The sequence below is a fragment of the Ischnura elegans genome, chromosome 13 (assembly GCF_921293095.1).
Source record: "Ischnura elegans chromosome 13, ioIscEleg1.1, whole genome shotgun sequence".
In the NCBI taxonomy this organism is placed as follows: Eukaryota; Metazoa; Arthropoda; class Insecta; order Odonata; family Coenagrionidae; genus Ischnura; species Ischnura elegans.
The window spans coordinates 12,844,529-12,866,376 of record NC_060258.1 but is presented as its reverse complement, the minus strand read 5'-3'; the positions used below and the strand labels follow the sequence as shown (position 1 = coordinate 12,866,376).

Below are 21,848 nucleotides of genomic sequence, written 5' to 3'. Positions count from 1 at the left end.
ACATATTATGTACATATTATGCACGTTTTATACCATTGTGGTGGCATAATATTCGCATAATATTTGAATATTATGTGCATATTATTCACTTTGTGCTGTGTGGGATCAGTCCAAGGACCGTCCGCCTATTCTGTAACCATCTGCGTGTGATGGAAGCAACGATTCCAGTTGCAAAGTTCAAGATAGTGAATTCGATGGAGACTTCGGCATAGCAGCCAATGCATAGCTCTATCCAATTAAAGGTCGCTGCCCTTATATGCGGTACATGACAAATAAACCAGACAAATTGGGAATCAAGTCCTAAGTTTTGACGGATTTTCAAACAATATACTGCCTAAATGCTTTTCCATATTGTGGCAAAGATGAAGCTTGGCTATCAAATGAAACGTCGGGGAAATACAAAGTTACTAAAGTGACCGAAACATCGAAGAATTCAGCGATAATTGTAAATTTTAACATTCATTTTCCATCAATTCGGCTAGCAGATAATTTGAAAAAATGAAAAATTTCTCTTACATGTATTACATTAAAGTTGGAATTATTCTTTGAATTACGTAAATCTTGAAATAATTCTCAATTATTAATTCAAGAATAATTGAAAATAAGATGAAAAGCTCGATGTAGCATTCGGTTTTGATCCCTTAAGGAATTCATTTATTTTTCGGAAATACCGCTTCTTGCATTTTGATTATAAACTACAACTTCCTACGTAATTTATATGAACTTATAATTGCCTTAATGAGAGTTTTCATAGTATCTTACGATCAATATTAGCTCATTTCCAGTTTCAGGACCACACAATGTGATGAAAGAAGCGATAATTGTTTCATGGTCTAAGAGACAAGAGGCTTTATTTCATTCGTTGGTTTAATCCATTTTGATGGAAATGTAGTACCTGCTCAATCCTGTTGAACCACATCGAATTTGATACCAATGTGTAGACACAAAATAGTTTGCCTAGATTATTCAAGGTACAAAAATCACATTGGGAAAGGATAGGTGCTCATTCTATCAAGATTTGATGAAAATGTTGAATTAAATTTTTTGCATCTAATACTAATCTTAAATTTACTATTTATACCACTAAATGAAGGACTGACCGTAGAACAAGAAATACAAACTAAATGTCTCTGACTTATATTATGATTTGAATTTGCAAAACATTACTGTACCTGTAATCATCTCGGTCGGATCTGTATTTGTAGAGACAAAGAGAGAGGAATCCCAGGTAGGAAAAAGCAGCCACAGGGAACCACAGTGGATAGAGGGCCATGACCATCGAGAGTGCGATGAACCTGCAACCTATGGATACGGAGGAAAACCACAGGTAAATGCAGGAAGAGAAAGTGAAAATTCTGAATAATTGATATTATGACACATTTATTGCTCAACAATATAATTACTCTTGTTTGCCATAAGAAAAAAGTGAAGGGTGAATGTTTATCCTAGCACAAGGTCCGACCGACGACAACACATGCGGATTGCTACGAAATAACCCAGCCAGAGCACATTGCGAGGTAACCTTGTTCCCGGGCGGAAACGCGCGACGATTAAAAACATGATGCCGTTTCCGCATGTCGCTCAATAAAGAAATGCGTAATTGGTGTTTGATGCAACACAACCAACCACTTCCAACACATGTTTGATCTTTATATGTTGCTACCGTACTACACTAGCGCAACGACTCAAATGCAATTCGACCCCTTTTTGGGGAAATTGGCAATTTTATTGGTGATTAGATGACCCAGTGAACTTACCTTCTTATCTTTCTATCTGCAATTATTTAAGATAAGTTAAAGTATTCCTGATACGAACACAGAAGTTGATTTTAAGAGATACCAATATGGTGTAATACCTAGTGAGTGGACATGGAATGCTGCTCCTTCTTAGATTAAAGACCGCTACTTTCTTCATGCTCATAATTTTTCCCACATTCCCAGCGGCAGCGACATTCTTATGGAAACAATTGCTGCTGTGTCCCCTTACACGTCCATCCCCCACGAGGAAGGCATTCGACTTATTTGCGTCATGAGATCTAGGTTCCCATTATCACCAATAACTATACCAGTTAGAACCAGAAATACAAATAGATGTGAATGGGAAACGGTGCGAGAGACAAAGTTAGATGTAGGGATTGTGTAATAAGAAAGCTCATAGGAAAGAAAAGGAATACGACTTCGGTAATGTAACGGCATGGGGTACTTGTTTAGTACACTTGACAGTTCTCTCTCATGATTTTAGAAATCTTTGTTTCAACTCCACCCCATTCGTTTAGATTAATTACTTAGAATTTCATATTTTATAATTTTCATATTAGTTTGTGGATTTTAAATGGAACTTTGAATTATGCCTGACCACGCGAACTTCAGGACGTTTTTAATTACAAAGTAAAGAAATTTCGTATTGTGCAAATAAAAACTACTATAAATGAAAAAAGGGCATTGCTCACTCGAGAGAGATTATTAAAATCCGCGGAGATTTATGCATAAGAAAAATTTAATGACGAAATAAAATGGCGATTTCATCATCACTGATCAAACTAGGTGCTCATATAGAGTAGACATTAAGAGAGTGCTAGCCTAAAAAGGGCAAAATTCTGTGCAGATTGTAGTTGGTAGCATTAAAAAAACTTACCCACTCCTACACGATGCAGTATGCGATAACTGCGTCCAGAAAAATACTGCCAAAAGTGTTTTTGTGCATTAGAGAGCCAGCAAGTAAATTTTGTCTGGTGATATGCTCTAAATCTGGAAAACTCACACCTCAATTGAGTTTGCTTAAGGCCGCTGTACAAGGAAAGATATGAGTGCACATCGGCGGATCTAGGGGGCCATGGGGGCACGTGCCCACCCTCCAGACTCTTTAAAAATACGCAAGATTTTTTTATACTTTCCCAATATCATTGCGTTCGTTTTGTATTACAAGGTATCCTCATGCCCCCAGAACAAAATCCTAGATACGACCTTGCTTGTGCCCCCCCCCCCCCGCCCCTGAAAGAAATCCTGGTTCCGTCCCTGTGAATGCAACTATTTTGAAAAAATTCTCCCCACATATACTTAAGGGTTCTTAGGGGAGTTTTAATCACTCAATCAAAATACGAGAGTTAAATAAAACACAGAATTCAATGCAATGTGCACTCAGAGCTCAGGGAAACATTTCTTAATAATCACTTATTAAAATTGCGTAAGGTCGGAAAGTTCCCTTTGTTTGTTAGGGCATTGATAATCCTTATTTAAGCCAAGCGCTACCTGCGAGCTGGGTACTCTGCTACCTGCTAGCAGCCTGCATCGTATCAGCTCTCATAGCCTCGCACCAAGGTGGCCTCACACGCCGGGGCCAGCCGGAACCAGAATTACGCCACATGGGCTTTATCCATCATTCATACTTAACCGTCGCGTTTTTGCACCCTTGACGCAAAGCTCAGGGAAACATGTCTTAATAATCACCCTTTAAAATTGCGCAAGGTGGGAAAGTTTCCTTCGTTTCATAGGGTATTTATAATCCTTATTTAAGCCAAGCGCTACCTGCTAGCTGGGTACTCCACTACCTGCTAGCAGCCTGCATCGTATCGGCACTCATAGTCTCATGGCCAGTGCCGGTTACCGGGAAGCAAAGTTTAGTGCGCAAGTCGTGGCAACGGAGCACTAGTTTGCTCCGGCGTGAGTTTTTAATACCCATATATATTCTATACTGCGTATAAATCATGTATTTTCGTATCATAGGAAAATAACGACCCGCAGATTGGGTCGAGGAGATGGTCCTGCGTGGATGAGCTCGTCGAGGATAGGGCCGCGGATTAGCGACCCTTCGTAATGTGTGTACCATACCCATCCTGAAAGCACCTGCTCCATGGGCCCGCGAAATGCATTTTAACATTTTTTCTGTATGTGAGGAGAAGGTTTTCGGAAATTGAACAACAGCGAAAGGGTTAAGTATTACCTTTATTTTTTCCGTGAACTAATAAGCAAGCAAACGGGAAAAATGTTGGATATATACGTATTCCATGAACACTGGTATTTAGGGCGGTACGTATCATTTTGACGTCGACGGTAGGGTGACAGCTATGACAATAAGGGTTGTTAGATCGAGTCCCGTCACGGCAAACTCAAAAGATAACATTTTTTCAGCACGATCCCTCGTTTTGTATTTATTTAAGGTTTATGATAATTTTAAATGAAGCCAATGAAAGCAAAATTAAGTGAGGAAAATTAAATTTCCTCGATAATTACAAAGTGGCACCGAAAAACTTTGCCCTAAAACCTTCTCCACAGTGCAAAAAGTTTTCACTCGTACAGAGTATCCTAATGAGTATGCATCACGCAACGAGAACGTGTATTTGCTGGTTGCATCTGCCCCTTACGCAAGGAGATTGAATGAGATCCGTGGTTCGCAAAGTGGGCGCTGCTGTAGTCTATGGGGGCGAAAAGTGCCAAGGGGTCGGCAGGGGGGGGGGGGGGGCGCAGGAGGGTCCTGACAATGTAAAGGCCGCTATACACGGCGAATCATCTCGCGAATGATCATGCGAATGAAATCATTCGCCGTGACGTAAATTTATGGGGTTATACACGGACAATGATGACGTGCACGAGATTCGCGAATGATCTGCACCCAGAGGATGCGCAATGGTACGCCTTAGTAACGATAGAGCTGTTTTGTTTACCTTTGCGGCTTGTGTGGTGGTGTAAACATGAATAACAGGCAAAGAAGAATAGCCGTTGCTTCGGCCGTAGCCGTTATTGCTGCCGCGGCCGTGCTATTAATGCAGCGAAACCGAAGAAGAAGAAGGAGGAGGAGGAGCGTGTGGACGAGGCCGTGGATAGAGAGGAGAGATAGTGACTGAGGGACGCTGAACATTAGTCCTTTATTAGTTATTTCCTTTTTTAATTCCTCGCCGAGAGATTGTTTTTTGCACAAATTCGTCAAATTCCCGGTCCATTAATAAGCAAACAATAAGAAAATCACTGGCGGTATATGAACAGAAAATTAACGTACGCGACAAACAGCCGTGAATGTTAATGCCGCCATGAAAAGTAATATCTGTTACGATGTGATCCATCGTTTGCAAAATTCAGGGCCAACTAAAGGACCAGCCCAACCGCGCTCTTGCCCGGACGCCGAATACCCTTCGGACCTTCTTCCGTCCGGACAACGGAAGTCCTTTTTTAATTCCTCGCCGAGAGATTGTTTTTTGCACACATTGTTATTACTGCACAGTAACCAAATTTACCTTACCCAAGCTAAAGTCTTCGTAATATGATCCCTGCGCGAGCTAAAACCTTTTCTTTTATTTCGGAGAAGAGGAAAGCTTCAGGGGGAGGCTAGTTCTGAGTGGAGGGGGATAGAGAATCTTGGGAAATACTCTAATGTAACTATCCCACGGTACTCCGCTTCTCCCTATAGTAATTCAATCTCCTAGGGGTGTCTGTCGTTATTAGCCACAAACAACACCCTGTGAACAGTTTGTCTCATTTTCGTCAAACGATGGATGCGGGAAAATTATACGACGAGACCACGATCCTCAAACGATTAATGCGGGAAAACGATAATTCGGAGAACGACAGATGCGGGAAAAAATTACACTGCCTTTATGGAACTTCATTTGGGACCAGGAACGGAGAACGATGAATGCGTGAACGATAGATCAGGGTTCCACCGTATAATGCACTTGGTTTTAAATATACATATATAGACAAAATAAATAGCTGCAGAAACACATCATTTTGACTTTTACCATATTATTCACATAAATTAAAACGAGGTGAGCTTAGTCTATTGAGAGCTATTGCCATAAATTGAAAGCCTATTTGCCGTAGAAATGTTTCCTTTAGTAAAATTCCAATGGCAAACTCATATTTTGAAGCATATGCCATGTGCCCTAATTTTGTGTGGGAACCAAACTTCGAGTTACAAATCAGATAATTTTCGTTAATGGTTCATTGTGGGTCCATTAGAAATGCAAATTATTTCATTCGTCCTTTTTTGAATACAAGTCCATCCCAAGCTATCACTGAAATAGGATAGTTTCCTTCATCAAAGAAAACGAAAGGCATTGATTGCGATTCGTTAACCACCATTAGTGTATTCATAATATACAAATTATTTCGTTTTAGAAAGACTGGGTTTCGACGAATGTCAAGTGTCAATTTTTATCCTCATTTGAAAAACGCCAGATTGGTGCCCATGTAATGCCACTCCACGTGAGGTCACAAGGACCTAGTTGCTATACGAGTAAATAGGAGTTTTACATCATCTGAGGTTACCAATTCATGCATGAGGCATAGAGCTCAGGGAAACGTCTCTTAATAATCACCTATTAAAACTGGCTAACGTTGGAAAGTTTTCCTTGTTTAATACAGGTATTAATAATACGTATTTAAGCCAAGCGCTACCAGCTAGCATGGTACTCTGCTACCTGCTAGCATCTTGCGTCGTATCAGCGCTCAGAGCCTCGTCCCAAGGTCACCTCACTTGCGGCAGTGGGAACCAGAACGACATCACACGGGAGTTTTTCCGGCATTCATACTTACCCATCGCGTTTTCGCGTGCTTGAAAATTTTCACTTTTCATTTAATCGCGAAAAATAGATATCGTCACATAAAAATCTAAAAGCGTGAAATATGTACTCCAGGAGTAATAATCTTTCGATTTAGGCAATAAAAAAATAGTAGGAAACCACCCTATGGAAACTGGGTCCATTAGAAATTCAAGTTATTTCATTCGTCCTTTTTCGAATACAAGTCAATCCCAAGCCATCACTATAAATTGAAACGTTTAGACAAAATAACAGACTTCCGTCATTAAAATGGAAAATATCTGTCAATGTGTTGTCATATAGTACGGACCAATTACTACACTTCGAATATTCGTGTGTAGAGAAATGCGCAGACTAAGATTCAGCACGAGCCTCACCATGAAACATGATTAACACATAGAATTTGATCAGTCAGTCGTAGTGTTATTATCAAGATTGAGATATTTTTAAGGTTTCATGGTGAAATTCACGCCTTTTTCCAGGTTTTTTCACGGTAGACAAAATTCACGGCTAATTCACGGTTGAGTGGGAACCTTGAGTGTTTTTCCCGTAAGGATAAGTTGGATCGTTGCATTAATTGAAAACCATAGAATGCATTTAGCATGAAACTCTAGTGAAGTAATATGTGATGATAATGAAGGCTATTATGCTATTTTACTCAAATAAGACATCGCATAATGACGCACAAAAAGGGAGGTTAACCAATAGTGATGATCGCAAAATGCGCAAATTCCATAAAGGTGAAAATAAGTTTTCAAATCTGATAGCACAATCGAGACAACCGAGGATTGTGCGAAGTAAATGAATTATGACAAATAATTACTATCAATATTAATCGAAAAAGAATAATATATTTCTGCTAATGAAACCAAATATGTGACTCCTTGATCCAATCTTTGGACTATTCAATAAAGCTAACACCGGGTTTTAATCCGCTCTTTACCACCGGCTGACACTCTTTTTCGAATACCTTCCTTTTAAATGTAGCCATTCTTAAAAAGGATAAGGTCACACTAGCCCTTATCTTAACTAATATATGGCGCCTTACAATAATGAAAAGTATGTGATGCTGTTTCAGGAAATTTAAAATGGTTTTAAATGTATAAAGAAACACAAAACGAGTGGAGGACCTGAAAAAAATGGCCATTAAATTCTACATTGGGGATTCAATCCGGCACACATCACAATCTCAGGCGCTCATTTACTCCACTAGGCCACCGTAACTCATTGCAGTCAAGGCTTTATAACACGTAAAAAAGAAACCAACTGAAAACCGGGGCAAGTACGTAGTACATGCACATGAAATAATCATTAAATCCGGCACTAAACGAAACAGAATGATCAATTTTCATGTATATGTCCCTACAAGAGCACGTTTCTTCATGCGCAAACGAAATATTTTCGTTGAGTTATCACGGAAAACAAAAAGAGTAAGGGAAACTAAAATTTATCGAGAAGAAAAATTGTCTTTTTTGGAAGGAAATTTTGAGCTGTTTAGTTAATCAAGAATTGGTCCAAGTTTGAGTTTCAATGGTATTTCCCGTAAGGACAAACAAGAAAGTGAGTATAATGTAATGTGGTAAAATTGGGAGCTCATTCAGAAAATAATAAGTAAAATATAATGTAAAATGTGTAAAATACAGTGCTTACCCACGATTAAGAAGTGAGCCACAAAGTCGGAGGCTCTGTGTAACAGCTTGAAGTTGTTCTCGAGGCCGTCGTAGTGATCTGAGTAGTGGAACAAATGGAGGGTCCAAGAAAAAGATACAAGCGATACCACGATTCCTGTGATGGTCACGGGCCCTGGAGACGACAAAAAAGTCACACATTAACAACATTGTATAACAGCGTAAAAGTCATCTTCACCCTAGGCATTTATGCCCGATAGATTTAAAAGTGTTACTAAAAAGATCATACCACCCACACTAATGTTGCAAGTCACATACCCTGCCAATAAGGAAAGCACATATGCCGGGAAACAGCGCCTAATCGGCAACAAATTAATCACGTTGAGAAACAGGTTATGAAAACATAAATCGCATTGTTCAAAGCTTAATAAAACCCATTATGTGACCCAGAATTAAAAACAAAATGTACGCACATATTTTAAGTCCTTTTATTTACAGTTTTAAAGATAAAATCAGGTCGAAGACATTCTCCATTCCCCCTAGGTTGAGTAAACTGATACAAGTCGTTTGCAAAGACTCTTGCTAGCGTAGCATGGGTATTTCTGTGGGTATCTGCAAGGATTTTGGTCTTCAAAGCTCATCACGTCCCTGAATTGTTCTCATGGGATTAAAATACCCCATTGGGAGCCAATAATTATGGAGGGTTGACTTAGAAACGCACGTAGGGACTTCTGGTCAAGAAGGGACCGATAGCTAGGTTCGTCTGAGGATACAGCCCTACATGTTCGAGAGCTGGGGGACGCTGATGCATTTCATTCCATTCATATATGGTGCTGCTTTTAGTGCTGAGTATTGGGCAATGTGTATTACATTTGCTTTGAAAATGCCTGTTTATTTTGTACTTTCTTTTTGAGTACTGAGACAGGCTTTTTTTATAACTATCTGTAGACAACACAAAGTTTACCATGCAATGTAGTAAGTTAATTATCGAAAACGGTGTAATGATAAGTTACGGTATGACACCTGCTATAAAAGAAAGAGGATACAATTGCAAAATTATTTATATAATATTGAATATACTATTCCTATAAAATAATTTACTCTTAAACAGCAAAATATAGATTCTATTCAACAACCGGATCACCAGGGTAGAAAAACGGCACAACTACACACAATTAAAATAACGTTCAACTAGTCATGCAATAAATAATACAAAAGGGAACAGCATAAGTTGATATATGCAGTTGAGTAGGTAAGGTTTACACTCATCACAACAAGCAGGCAGGCACGGGATCAAGGGAAATCAGGAGATTCACTCACTCGCACACGCAAAACTAAGGAATAATGCGGCACCCCTATGTTAAAATGACGACTAATTCAACTATCCTGCGCTAATAAAAGCAAAATTACCGTATTTGCACGAATATAAGACGAGGTTTTTTTCCTTCCAAACTCCGGGAGGTTCGTCTTACAATCGGATGCAAAATTCTCAACGTCAATCGGGTTGCATAATTTACTTCGGAAAAAAATGAAGGTTACCCGAGTTTGCCACCTGATAGCTATACAACGAAAAATCAACGTCAAAAATAGCTTAACAGCAATTTAGCACATTTAATTTTGTGTTCAAGTAAAAGAAATTCCATTTTTGGGCAGCAGGGAAAGATTCGGCGCGTGCCGATCAGTCGCCGGGTGCACTTCTGCCGTGTCAGTGAGATCACCTTCTTTACCCTGGGTTCGGCTTCATTCAAGTTAAAGCTTGATCAACTCACAAAATGTTCGTGTGATTGGTTACAATTTACCTAAATTGTAACGTTAAAGCCTCAATGCCGTCGTGGAATAAACTGCTATAAAGTTATTTAATTTTTCTCAGAGCAAGGATAAGAAGGCAACATGATTTGCCTCTGTGTAGATCGATTCAGTTGTGATTCAGTGCCTCTCAGAGTATTACGATGGCAGAGAAAAGAAGTCATTTTACAGCCGCTTTCAAAGGAAAAGTTATTCAGTGGAACCCCGATCTATCATTCCCTCATTGATCATTTTCCCACATTCATCGTTCGCCATTTCTGGTCCCAAATAAAATTCCACATAGACAGTGTAATTTTTTTACCGCATCTATCGTTCCCCGAAGTATCGTTTTCCCGCATTGATCGTTTGAAGATCAAGGTCCCGACGAAAAATTATTCCCACATCCATCATTTGATGAAAATGAGACGAAATGACTTTGTGTCATTTATGGCTGATAACAAAAGGCACGCATTTTGAATCTGGCCCAGGAGAGGGAACCACCATAGGGCGAAGCTCAGTTCTGTGGGAAAGTAGCATTAGCGCATTTCCCAAGATTCGTTATCGCCCTCCATTCAGCACTCCCCTCCCCCTCCGAAGCATACATCAAGTTACAATTTATGAGTTATGCTATGAATCTATATTGTCACAGTCACAGACGAAGGGATATTTTCTCAGGATATTTGGTTTCTCCCGGCTAGCAATTCGAATTCATTTACCCTTCTGGCACAACTCTAATTAGAAAAGAAAAGGTATCTTTAAGACAAAATATTTCATGGCACTGTCATATGGTCATGCTTCGCCCTCTGCAGTATGCTCTGCATAAGCCATACGCGATAGCATCAGTTCCGAACATCACCTCGTACGAGTGGTTCCCTACTTTCCAGGGTTAACTAGGGAATAAAAACACTCCAATGGCCGTAACAAGGGACCTCGTCACAGGTATAAAACAAAACTGTGTGGTATGCTGTAATGAGAATATTCACAGCAGTGAACAATCCCAGCCTCTCATCTGGTAACCCTTCACTAACACACGATCAACAGTGTAGAAACCTTCGCGAGGGAATTTGAGGGACCTCGCTAAGGCTGCCTACGTTGAATCCAATCACTCGCTTAACTACGAAGGAACCTTCACGAGGGTTTTTTGGGGCCTCGCTAAGACTGCTTAAGTTAAGAAACACACACTCACACAATCAATCACACACACAACACTTACCCCGTGGGTTGTACTCCAGGAGAATTAGCTCGATAATGAGCGATGGAACTGCCACCTGGACGGGATAAGCATACCGGTTTCGGAATCCAAGATTCCCTTCTCAACGCAACCAAGGATAAAAGCTTCAATTCAGTTAATCAGTTTTAGAAAAAGTTGTTAAAATGATAGTGTGTGCTTCCTATGAACTCCCTTGATTGACAGTTCGTCTTCAAGTAAAAATATTGTCTTCCAGAAAAGGTTAATAGTTTTAAACAGCAAACAGCCCACTTTTAAAACGGAGAAGAGTTTGTTATTGGAATTACTAACGTTATATTTCCTGAAAATTTGCTTTCAATGTGACGAGGCAATTTCAGTTAATCAGTTTTAGAAAAAGTTGTTAAAATGATAGTGTGTTAATGATGTGGCAATTAATGAATGATCGATGTCAAGCTGAAAATTGCAAATATTGTCTGGCATACTTTATTTATGCACCTCAGAATGGGTATACCAACAATACACTGATCGTGTTCCGATTCTGTGAATGAACAGTATCTGCGATTGTCATTGTGACCTCAGTGCTTTGTCGACTGACTTGCTTTTACCAAGGGTGACCAATTCGACCCTACTAACTTCAATCTCTTTGCCCACACCTCCGTCAGAGGCGTGTAATGAGAAATGACTCAATTGCAGCCGACCAATTATGCCCGCATAATCATACAGTTTTGCATTTCTCACTTACAGTTGGCAGAGTTTGAAGAAGCAGAAAGAGTAAGTATTACGTAGCCATTCCATTTCCATATCTAAATTTCCATTCTCCGTTCTCCGCGTGTTAAGGCTTTCAGGAGAGTTTCTTTCTATTCCATCGACCAGAGCGAACCCTGATCATATATGCACATACACTCACCGACCGTCTCGCCGTTGCCTAATTGGGCGATGGCGATGACTAATTGGAGGAGAAGCTGCGGCGCCGACTCATTCATCACCTCGTGCATCTTCCACTTGAGCTGCCACTGTTCGTTGTATACCATCGCAGCGAAGGAATGCACGTTAATCAACGATATTTTACTCCAACTGAAAAAGAGAGTCAAGAAAAACTGTTATTCCGTAAAAAATTTATATTCAGGTCTCATGCCCACCCTCAGTAATTTTTTTTACTCCAAGTCAAGTCCCTTACTACCAGTCGAACCCAGCACTTCAACAAAATGTAGATAAATAATACCATTATATCGGCCTTTTATTCAATTTTGTATCTAAAGAAATCCCTAAATAGAAATAAAACGCTTCTTTGTAGAATAAAAACACCTTGGGAAGATTGTTAAATAATGCAAAAGATGTGATTGAACCCAAGTTAAAATCAGGTACAGTAGAACCTCACATATGAAACTTTCAGTGGAAAACCAAAAAAAGTTTCATAAGTGAGGAAGTTTCATATGTGAGGTTTTTCCGTATTTAGCATGAAATCCTTTCCTATAGGGGCTGGTTTGTTTCCAGGATGCAATCACTTATTTGGAGGCAAGAAATTGAAGCCTAATGATCCTATTTTCTCAAAAGTAACACCCCAGATGATGTGTTACTTTAAGAGAAACATAATTTTACATTCCTGAACAACATTACCCACGGTTGAACGCCTAGTATTTCTGGTACTAAGCTGCAAGGCTATCATACTGGAGAGAATTCGGAATGATGGCATTAAATGTTCACAGAGAAGCTAATTTTTTAAAAACGTTGACTCATTAAAAGCAGTTTTCAGGAAATTCATTTTACCACCTATAGGCAAACCCCAGATTGGAGATTGAAGAAATGAAATACCTGAGGAAAGTCATCCAAATTAACCCCGTAATTAGGGAGCAAAATTTCACTAATGCATGACAAAGGCTTCACACCCTATGGACCCGGGTTAATGGCAGAGGCAGAAAGTTTTCAGAGATGGCTCTATCCCTGCTTGAGAGTAGTGTGGACGGAACTTCCAGTGCAACACACTGTCCGGCAGATGCGACATTAAGCCCTGGTTAAGCCAATCGTTACAACTTGGCTAATTCCAACACAGGGTTTCTATACTCTCTCTCTTACCTCATGGCGAAAATGATCCCAGCTGTTGGTTTTCTCCCTCCAAATACCATGCAATGGATAATATGGAGCACCTGGCAGTGGCGTAATTATGGTTGGGGGATGAGGGGATAGATCCCTCTCCAAAGCCTCAGAGAAATTTAAAAATAATTAAAACACAAGTCTAGCTTTGATAAACAGCAACTGCATCTACTTTAAGTTAAATTTTATGTGCAAAAATTATGTAGAACATATTTACAGGCATGCCATTTTTTTTATTGCACGGGAATCCCCGTTGCCTTGTATGGGAGGGGGGGGGTGAAGCCGCCCCCCAGGTACTACCGTTACCCCCAAAGCATATTCCTAGTTACGCCACTGGTACCCGGGATATTCTGTGACTAAGTTCACTTTTCCGGTGCTTAGAAAACTTTTAAGTGAGCATTTGAAATAATCGCGCAGCTGCTGTCAGTGATGAATGGACAAAAATAGATTAAGAGCCCGGAAAAATCTCCCCTCTCAATAATGTTTATGCACTAAAAAAGAATTTTTCCATGACATTTTAGCAATAATAGATTGAATCTACCGGGTATAGCTTCTCTGCCGGCATTCTTCCGCGAATTCAGCGCCGGGAACTTCGACTCGCAAGCCGTGTGATTCATCTCCAAGTAATATTTTGCTTCCCCATATCTGGAAACGACACCAAGACTGTTTTTGTACTTCGATATAATGGTTATAAGTCATTCCTGAGTCGAAAGGAACTGCCTCATCTCTCGCGTTTTGAATTTGACGTTAATGATTACGTTACTACTAACGACGCGAGTTATTCTCCGAGGGCATTCGTACTAACTCTCGTTCAGTTAAAAAATAAACGCTTGCCACCAGGCAGTCAAGGTCAAACTATATTTCATTCAAATCCACAGATACAAGTTGGGTCAGTTTTGATCTGCACGCCGCGTAAGCAACTTTCCTCCACCTCAATTCATCCCGCGGATGAGGGATTAGCCCGCGGTATGAGACCACGCATGCTGTTTTTGCCATCGTGTTGAATCACCATCGACTTACGTCCATACTACAAATACGATAATCTTTTTTGGATGACCTTGGAAGCCAAAATTTTGGTACGCGAGGATTTTTAACGGCTCATTTAGGTGTTATTTCGCTGGGGCGACGGGAAGCATAACCTTGGAAATTTCTAGACAATCTTCCGTTAGAGATAGATATTCCTGATTAACGATCATCCACTGCAGTTAAAATTAGCATCTAATGAACAGCATCGCTCATTATTAAAATTAATTATTCTTCATTGACAAATCTATGTAATGAGTGCATCCTACCCCCGCTCCTATGACTAAAATTTGCGCGCATACCGCAAACTTCTCGTAGAGCAGTTCTCTGACAAGTCGTATAAGTGAGGTATTTTATCTCATTGGACTGGAAAAATACGTTTCGTAACCGAGGTTGTCGTATAAGTGAAGAGTTTCATAACTGAGGCTGGAGATATATGGGTTCACATGGGGTTATTCACCGGACCAAAAAAAATCAGCGTATAAGTGAGGTCATCGTATAACTGAGGGTCATATAACCGAGGTTCTACTGTATCTCTAAATTAAAGCGTAACAAATGTGATTCATGTTATATCGGCCAAATGGGACAAAACTTCAAGACAAGGATGAAGGAACACGAAGCATGCTGGAAGAACAAGAATGATACGTCAGCTTTCGCCCGGCACCTTTTGGAAATGTACCAAAGCAGTTTTGAACCAGAAATAATCCATTTTACTGGGAAAGGAAGGACGTTTGGTTGCCTTAGAATTTCGAAAGATAGCTACAAACCAAAAACCTTGTTAACCATGTAAACTTCCTTGTGGCGTCATGTACCAGCTTTGGCATGCACTTTTGGAGACTTACGTGTTGAATTCATAAAAAATAATCAGTGATTCTTTGTCTAATGTTGAAGGATGAACATTTTTTGCAGTAACTGTGAAAATGCTAACTCTACAAATAAGATACCCTTGTACCCTTACTATGGACGCTGAATAGGTGGTTGTATTCGAAGGATAATAAAATGCTAACATCTATGCCGTTTATTTGAAAAATGTATCTATTCAAATGTGGAAGATATTTAAGGTACGTGATGCTGTGACGTCATGTGCCAATAGTGGCCGTTAAGGTACTACTCTTGACAAACTTTCTTTCAACCCCCTTCCTCTGCAGGAATTACCAATCCCAGCTCGGTACCAACTCCACTCCATCAACAAACGTAGTGTACATTAACCTGTCCCCAACATATGTTTTATATTCTCTGTATTTGATAATAATGGTGTAGTAGCTGAAACCGGTCATAAAATAGAAATTTTCTATTTTTTGGAAGTAAAGAAGTGTCTTTTATTGATAGTATGGAGTCCTTGCACCACGTATGACCATTAAGTTTTGATTTAAGTCGGCAATGAGTAGAAAAAATTTATTTTCGAGTCAAAAGCTAAGCAAATGTTTCAATCGACCAGCACTCCTTTTGTCACTGATGGACAATAGTATCCTGTCAGCAATTCTTCAACACCTTCATCCTACTTGTCAGCCTAAAGGCCACATTTAAGAACATGATAGCAATATGTTCTCAGTAGGGAACTTTTTCCCGGAGATAGCAGAAGCTCTACGTCAATGGTGGCGCTCAAAGAAAGAAGCAGTACACGTGGAAAATGGTGAAACTAATGGGAAAATTTCCGTGAAGGGGATTCATCGATTTTGAACGAACTGGAAATTTAAGGTGAAACTTAGTGACACGTAAGCAAGTGAATTATTAGCTAAGATCGTTTTTCGAACTCATCGTTAAGTGGGTATCTACGGAATTTTGAAATAGCAAAGGTATGAGAGAGAATTAACGTGAATTTTTTTTGTCAATCCACTGTATACAGAGAAACAATCTATCAGGTCCCTTTAGCCTCTTAATTATTCGAACATCACTTCATCTCTACTAGGGGCCAACCCATAGTTAGTTATTTATATCAATGAGCAAATTGGTTCCATTACCAAAATTAACATAAGCTCAAATGCAACATTTTTATAGGCATAACTTGATGTGACATAAATAATGACACACTAACTTCTAATACTAATTTTAAAATTTTGTACCGAATCTAAGACGAACACGATTCTAAGACTCCCCCCTTTTAGAAACTCCAATAGGGAAAAATTTTTTTCCTAATAACGATGCCAATGAACGGTGAACGCGGGAATCTTTGGCTAGGTTGCAAATGTCCCAGGAAACGCAGGATTTTTTTTGCGCGTGATTATGATAGTCAGTATAGGATTCAAACAAGATTTTGGCTAATTACGGGAGTACTAGTACTATATCAAGACACTTAGGTCCAATATATGTTTATTTGACTAAGTTTCTTCGGCAGGACCATGGTCCGAAGACGAATATAATTAAACTGGTGAAAATGAAACCTGACTTTATGAAACACACGGAAAACGCTCGGTGGTTTGAAGTCAAGCCACCCGGGAAAGTAGGGAACCACTCGTACGAAGTGAAGTTCGGAACTGATACTATCACGTACGGCATGCACAGAGCATACTGCCAAGGGTGAAGCATGACCATATGACTGCGACATGAATTTTTTTTCCTGAAGGTACCCATTCTTTTCTAATTAGTTTTCTAATCTTTGATCTTCGTCAGTAACTATTCTGTTTTAGGAAAAAAATTCCGCATTAACTGCCGAGAAGCTCAGCTACGAGGATATCATGTTTCGCTATCGTATTTTTCCATCTAGTGCATTGCTAAAAAATGCTCAAATAACGTTAGAAATATGTCGTGTTTTGTCTTCTTCCTTTTTGAATTACGTGCACATAACAAACATTTCAATCTAATAAATGTGTTATACCATAGAGTAAGTCTATACTTACTCTGTGGTTATACCAATTGCTGAAATTCATTGTTAGACACCTCTGGGGCTAATAGGTGATTCATGCAGCAGTTAACCACCAGAAACTGGGAACTTCGAAGCAGGTAGGCAGTAAAAGGTCAGTGGGTGAGAAAAGGGGGAGGGCGTGAAATACGTACGTTTCTATATTACTCGTGTAACTTGATATTTTTTTCGAAGCTACTTAAGGTCTTTGTAATACAATCCCTGTGCGAGCTGGGACCTTTTGTTTGATTTTGGGGAAGAGGAGAGTGCCAGAAGGGGGAGGCGAGTGCTGAATGAAGGGGGATAACGGATCTTGGGAAATGCACTAATGCTACTCTCCCACGGCACCGATCTTATCTCTATGGTAGTTCCATCTCCTGGGGAAGATTCAAACTATGAGCCTGTTTTTATTAGCCACAAATGACACATTGCATTTATTTCGTCTCATTTTCGCAAAACGATGGATGCGGGAAAATTATACGTCGGGACCGCGATCTTCAAACGATCAGTCTACATGGAACTTTATTTGGTACCAGAAACAACATGAAAGGGGCAGTGTAATGACTTCTTTTCTCTGTAATTGTAACGCTCTGAAAGGCACGGGAACACAAGTGAAACAATCTCTCTAATCAGAATAAAATCATGTAGCCTTCTTTCCGTTGCTCTGAGAAAAATGCAACGACTTTGTAGCAGTTTATCCCGCAACGGCATTGAGGCTTTAACGTTACAATTTAGGTAAACTGTAACCAATCACACGAACATTTTGTGAGTTGATCAAGGTTGGACTTGAATGGAGTCGAACCCAGGCTAATGCAGGCGATCTCGCGGATACGGCAGAAGTGCACACGGCGACTTATCGGCACGCACCGAATCTTTGCCTGCTGCCTTAAAATGGAAAATGTTTTTTTTACTTGAACGAATAATTAATTAAGCTAAATTACTTCACAGCTATTTTTGACGTTGGTTTTTTGCTGTATAGCTATCAGAAGGCAAACTCAGGTACCCATAAATTTTTTGACGCAAATTATGCAACCCGATTGACATCGAGAATTTGCTTCCGATTGTAAGACAAACCCTCTTTTCTGCAGGAGTCAGGAGGGAAAAAAACCTCGTCTTAGATTCGTGCCAATACGGTATTTTATCAATGCGTCTGACATTCTCTGCCAATAAGTTCCAATGTGGACTCATGAGAATGGAGCATTTAAATAGTTATTATTGTAACAGTCGAACCCCTGGATGTCCATTCAATTCCTTAAACCATTGGCTACAAAATTACTCATTACTTCAAATTTACTCATCTGATTAAATTTTGCAATTTTACCATTAAGTTATAGAAGATAAAGCTTTCCTAAATTAATTAATTCAAATAATTATTCAATAGCCTATTGAATAACCACATTAAATAGCGATACATATTTCCACCATTAAAATTTAACATGAAGTATGCCAACGACTATAGTATTTACCTTAGCTTCTCCGCCAATTCCTTGTAATGACCTCCACGTGCTCTATTGAGCTCTTCGTAGAACACGTGAAGGTCATGATCAAATTTTCTCCTCGAATTGATGGCAAACATCACGCTCCTCAATGCTCTGAATGCAAAAGAAAGATAAATATTAGTACACTTACAGCAAATTTATCAAAACATCAGTTAGTCTGAGTGCTTGTCACTAGCTTTTACTCAAATCAATTCCATTCTAAACAGGACCAAAATATCTTCTATAAATATGCAAAAGAAGATGCTACACTATTTAAAATATACGATTAAATGGTTTAAGGTGGCCGACGCATTCCATCTTCCATTCCTCTCCCATTAAACCGCAGCGCTCAGAACTTTTACTCTCCAAGCCCCCATTGTTACCCCTCTCCACCCTCCTCTTTCCTCTAATCTGTCTTTTCCTCTACTCGCTTCCACGACGGCGTTTTGTGCAATGGGAAATTTTCCAGATAGAAATACCTGACGATGATTCAAATTGTTTAAGCAGATAAAAAATCCCTCTATATTACTCGCTTATTTAATTATAACGATTTACAATCGTATTTTGAAAACTACACCAAAATGACCGGCAGCCATCCCATTTACCTTGTGACCTACAGTTATAGGTTATAGTTACTTATACTCAATAAAAATTTTAATAGACCCTCATCTAAGCCCATAAACTGAACCATAATTTTTTCAAAAACTATTAGCGTAGGGGTTGTGATTGTATGGAAGTCCGCATGGTGAGTATTGCATAATGTTGTTCATGGATATTGCATTAATCTTCTGTGGAGGATATATATGTTGGGAAACTGAATTAATATTAGGACTTTTCCTTTGTTCTCAAGCAAGCATACAATAAGGCGAATACTCGCGTTAAATTTTAATAAATTACAGTTTTGTAGAGAAAGAATTTTGCAGAAAAGAATTTCGACTCAAAGTTTGCATATTATTTACAGTCCACTTGAACAACTGATGAAATATTTGGTATTTTTAGTTTTCATTTATAGTTACAATTTTTTTGCGAGAAGCTGTGTCAGTGAGTAAACGAAGATTGGAATAATTCATGAACGGACTTGAAAGGCTACACTGAGGCTCTTTTCGTCAAAATTAAAATATAACAATAAAATTATAGGTAGTAAGTATTAGGGATGTGTGAGTACCACTTTTTGATCTCGAGTCGAGTTGAAAACTACTCCCGAGTATCGAGTCAAGCATGGTAATTTCTGGACCAGGCAATACAACCATGCACGCTCTAATATATTCTCATTTTTCCAGTACCATTATGAGTTTTTTATTCTAAATGCTTAGCTTGATGTAAAACGGAAAGGATAATGAGGAATTTAGAGGGTAATTGTGCCAGAATCAGGAGATAAATGAAAATTAATTCATCTTAAAGAGTTCCATAGGCACAACCGAAATAATTTTAACCGTTAGAAATGAATCACGTAATATTTAATCCTTTCAATTCTCATGCGGGAAAAACAATTTCCCTACTTTTTTCCGCAGGTTTTGACGTCTCCACGTTACTACCTGCTGAAAATTGCCTTTCATGGCAAATTTCTGCCGGCAGTAAAGGCAAGTAAAATTCAAGGCAAGGCAATAGGGTAGTTTCCTTCATCAAAGAAAACGAAAGGCATTGATTGCGATTCGTTACCCACCATTAGTGTATTCATAATACACAAATTATTTGGTTTTTGAAATACCGGTTTAGACGAATGGCAAGGGTCGAATTTTATCCTCATTTGAAAAAGGCCAGATTGGCGCCCATGCGATTCCAATCCGCATGACGTCACAGGGACCTAGTTTCTATACAAGAGGATAGGAGTTATACATTGTCTGAGGTTACCAATGGATGCATGAGGCCAGAGCTCAGGGAAACATGTCTTAATAATCACCTATTAAAACTGGCTAAGGTCGGAAAGTTTTCTTCGTTTGATAAGGTATTAATAAACCTTTTATAAGCCAAGCGCTACCATCCAGCAGGGCATTCAGCTACCCGCTAGCAGCCTGCGTCGTACCAGCGCTAAGCCTCGCCTCAAGGTCACCTCATAGGGCGGCAGCGGGGACCAGAAATACGTCGCACCGAGAGATTTCCCGACATTCATACTTAAGCATCGCGTTTTCGCGTGCTTGAAAATTTTCACTTTTCATTTTATCGCGAAAAATGGTTATCGTCATTTAAAAATCTAAAAGCGTGAAATACGTACTCCAGGAGTAATAATCTTTTGATTAAGGCAATAAAAAAATAAAAGGAAACCACCCTATTGCAGCACAAGTGCATACTTTCTGTCCGCAAGGGCAAGATTCGGGAGCATTGGGAATACGTGTCAAAAATTATATCAACGATTGATATGGGTTTTCAGTCTTCATGGAGTTTAAGTGGACGAGGTGAACGATCTGTAGAGCTTAGTTTTAGCTTTTGTAAAGTAAAACAATATACATTTCTCATGTCGTTAAATCAAGCTTAGTAACTCAACAACAAGTACAGTGCAACCTCGATATAACGACACCCCACGGTGCACCAATAAACACTCGCTATAGCGAATTGTCGCTTTATCGGAGGTGGAGCAAATATTGGCCAATATACCTGTTTCGAACATTTATACAGGAACAGTAGTGGCGCGGCGACAGATAAATTCTCTCATATTACTCCTTTATTTTTATTTTCTCGCTTAGACGCATTTTTTTGTCACGGTGTCTGCCATCAAATGCTTTCTACTCATGCAACTCGTGGATGTGCGGATTTGCTGACGACAACTTTCTGCTGCCCGAGGAGGAATAAAAGAGGATCGCGAATGCTAATACCACAATATTTTCAAAAAAAATTAACTATTAATTTATCGAACGACAGTTTACCACATAAATTTGAGACTGAGCACTCAATTAAAACCTTCATTTCTAACATTTCTAACAGAACAGCAATTACTGAGATTTAGGAGCCTTGATGTCCGGGTGTGAAACCCTCGCTATAGCGAGAGCCAACACCAAAAGGGCCTCGTAAAAACGAAATTTTTAACATGCTTAGCATAGGGTCAATTGACAGTGCATCGGCTATCTCTCGTAATAGCGAGGGTGTCGCTATAGCCCGTACTCGCTTTAACGAGGTTCCACTATACAGTGAGTCCTCGTTTAACGTCACTTACCGTTCCTGAAAAATGTGACGATAAACGAAATGACGTTAATCGAAGCACAATATCCCATAAGAAACAATGTAAAAAGTGAATATCGGCTCCTAGACCTCACAATTCCTACGCGAAAAAATTTTAGCGTATCATATT

General features: G+C 39.4%; 2 protein-coding genes across 2 annotated transcripts in view; both read right to left on the bottom strand.

Moving 5' to 3' along the window:
• LOC124170029 overlaps positions 1 to 21,848 on the bottom strand; it is a 513,527-nt gene that overhangs the window by 416,342 nt on the left and 75,337 nt on the right. The window lies entirely within an intron of this gene.
• The window catches only part of LOC124170082, a 73,992-nt gene that overhangs the window by 7,088 nt on the left and 45,056 nt on the right, over positions 1 to 21,848 (bottom strand). The window contains exons 10-13 of the mRNA XM_046548776.1: positions 18,554 to 18,679; positions 12,042 to 12,208; positions 8,183 to 8,335; positions 1,173 to 1,302 (exon numbers count right to left, since the gene is read on the bottom strand). Of these exons, the coding sequence (XP_046404732.1) occupies positions 1,173 to 1,302; positions 8,183 to 8,335; positions 12,042 to 12,208; positions 18,554 to 18,679 (576 nt within the window). The remainder of the gene's footprint in view (positions 1 to 1,172; positions 1,303 to 8,182; positions 8,336 to 12,041; positions 12,209 to 18,553; positions 18,680 to 21,848) is intronic.